Below are 2012 nucleotides of genomic sequence, written 5' to 3' on the forward strand. Positions count from 1 at the left end.
CGGCCCAACAGGTAGCCACTATATAATCAAACGTTACCGCCAACTTGGCAGGCGTTTTTACCTTTAAAAAACATAAATTCTAAACCAAATCGGAGGTCTTTATGTAAGATCAGATTTATAGAATTATACACCCTCTAGATATGATCACGAAATCATAAATTTGAAGCAAAAAAACACACGAGATTTGAACAACAGTAAGTATAACTGTCGATATATATAGATCATAACAGCCTGCTTGGGTTTAGTGTCGGAACTAGCAATTTTGATTAAGAGGGACTGAGCAACGAGATGACACCTCTAAGTGTGATAACTATATATACATAAGTGTATAACGTCTAACAACATTTTAAATGTTTTTATACATGCAGTTAGTATTTTCTTTTAGAAAAGAGGTTTCTCCTGTTTATTAGGAATAAAGCATTCAAACAAAGTTTAGCACAAAGCGTCAAGGCGCGCCCGCCAACAACAACAACGTCTGACGACTAGAAGTAGAAAACGTTTGATCGTTTCTGTGGCTTATAAGCCGGCTGATGTTGTTTTGTGAGAGAAAAACAATGTATCATGGCTGATAAGATCGAACGATGGAACGAACAGGGTGCATAAGGTTCTGACGACCCCTCGTTGCTCTCCATACTACTCTGCTGAATTACATTTATCAAAGACAGAGAAGTTGAGGCTTACAACTCTGATGTTCCCGGCGCCATCTGATCCCTCCAGCCAATTCTTGATGGTTGGCTCACTTGTTCTTCCAACAAGGTCACCAGCGCTGTAGATGAGTAAGAGTAACAAGTCAATTTGCAGTTTTGCACACAGCATAGATTGTGAATCCAAATTTTAAAATTCCATCTAATTACGCCCCCCCAGTACATTACAATGGTCATTTGTTACGAGCCGTTTCTGAATACACGATGTTCGTTTCGAATTTTGTGCAACACTTGATTTGATAATTTCCTGCATCCTCAAGGAAACCGAAACAGGGACATGCAAACCATCATTTGCAATTTTGCATCTTCACAAATCCACAAGTATATGTACAATTTGGTTGTATAACATCGACACTCGACAGGGCTACATCCACTGCACAATTACTCCTTGCTACCACCTCCGATCGAACTAAACAAAAAAAAGCACGAGCAAACTACTCCCTTCACCCTGCGCGCATGCGCGACGCGTCCAAACATACCCTCCGCCAGTCCCTGGAACGATGCACACCACGCGGCGCGGGCGGCGGGTGCATCCTCACATGGCGCCGATGCAGGAGAAGATCCTGACGCTGCGGGCCCTCTGCGGCGCGCCCGGCCGGCGGCGCCACTCGGGCGAGGCGCCCACCTCCCCCGCCAGCTCCTCCAGGGAGCGGTGCCGGCGGTGCGCCATCTCCCTCCCCGCCGTCGTCGTCACCTTGCCGCCGCCGGCGGCGGACTCCCACTGTTTCTGCTGGTCCCACGAGCTGTCCTCCACGCGGGCCCCGAAGAACCCGCCGCGCGACGAGCCGGTGGAGCTGCACCGGGAGTAATAGCTCCGGGTCCGCCGCTCCTTGATGGCCTTGTAGATGAACGGGATGAGCCCCTCCATGTTGGAGTCACTGGGTGGTTCTTTTTTTTCGCTGGAGAAATGGAGTCGTTGCTCGTTGGCTTTGGCGGTGGTGAGCGAGACGCCTTCGTTGTTTTTATAGGCGGAGCGGGGTGAGTTGCACATGCACAGGTTTTTCCATGGGTTTCATTTCACTCTCAGCCTCCGGAGCCGGGTTCAGAGACGTCGCTTGACCCGGCGGTTGGCTGGTTTCTTGCGTGTGGTGCATCGCCTCCTGCTCCTGGTATCCCGTTTGCGTTTGTGTTTTCGCTCTGGTTGCTTGTGCCTGACAGCGTTTGATGCTGATGGTTTTGTTCAGTTTCGAGCTAGTGGAATGTGTACCTCGTGTGCCTTTTGAAATTGTTTTTTTTTTTCGTTAAATTGGGACGGCCACTGCTAGTGATAGGTAAATGTAGTAGGTCTCTGTTGCTAGCTACTAGCTG

At 48.7% G+C, this 2012-nt stretch overlaps 1 protein-coding gene across 1 annotated transcript; it reads right to left on the minus strand.

The window, feature by feature from the left end:
• Positions 1 to 939: 939 nt before the first annotated feature.
• LOC136459605 (uncharacterized) lies at positions 940 to 1646 on the minus strand. The gene has a single exon (XM_066459443.1). The coding sequence runs from the start codon at positions 1570 to 1572 to the stop codon at positions 1240 to 1242; it is 333 nt and encodes a 110-aa protein (XP_066315540.1). The 5' UTR covers positions 1573 to 1646; the 3' UTR covers positions 940 to 1239.
• Between the last annotated feature and the right edge of the window lie 366 nt (positions 1647 to 2012).

This window comes from Miscanthus floridulus, chromosome 6, assembly GCF_019320115.1.
Source record: "Miscanthus floridulus cultivar M001 chromosome 6, ASM1932011v1, whole genome shotgun sequence".
Lineage (NCBI taxonomy): Eukaryota > Viridiplantae > Streptophyta > Magnoliopsida > Poales > Poaceae > Miscanthus > Miscanthus floridulus.

Excerpts from the sequence above, each read along its gene's own strand:
- LOC136459605 (XM_066459443.1), bottom strand. The coding sequence starts at position 1,572 with ATGGAGGGGCTCATCCCGTTCATCTACAAGGCCATCAAGGAGCGGCGG.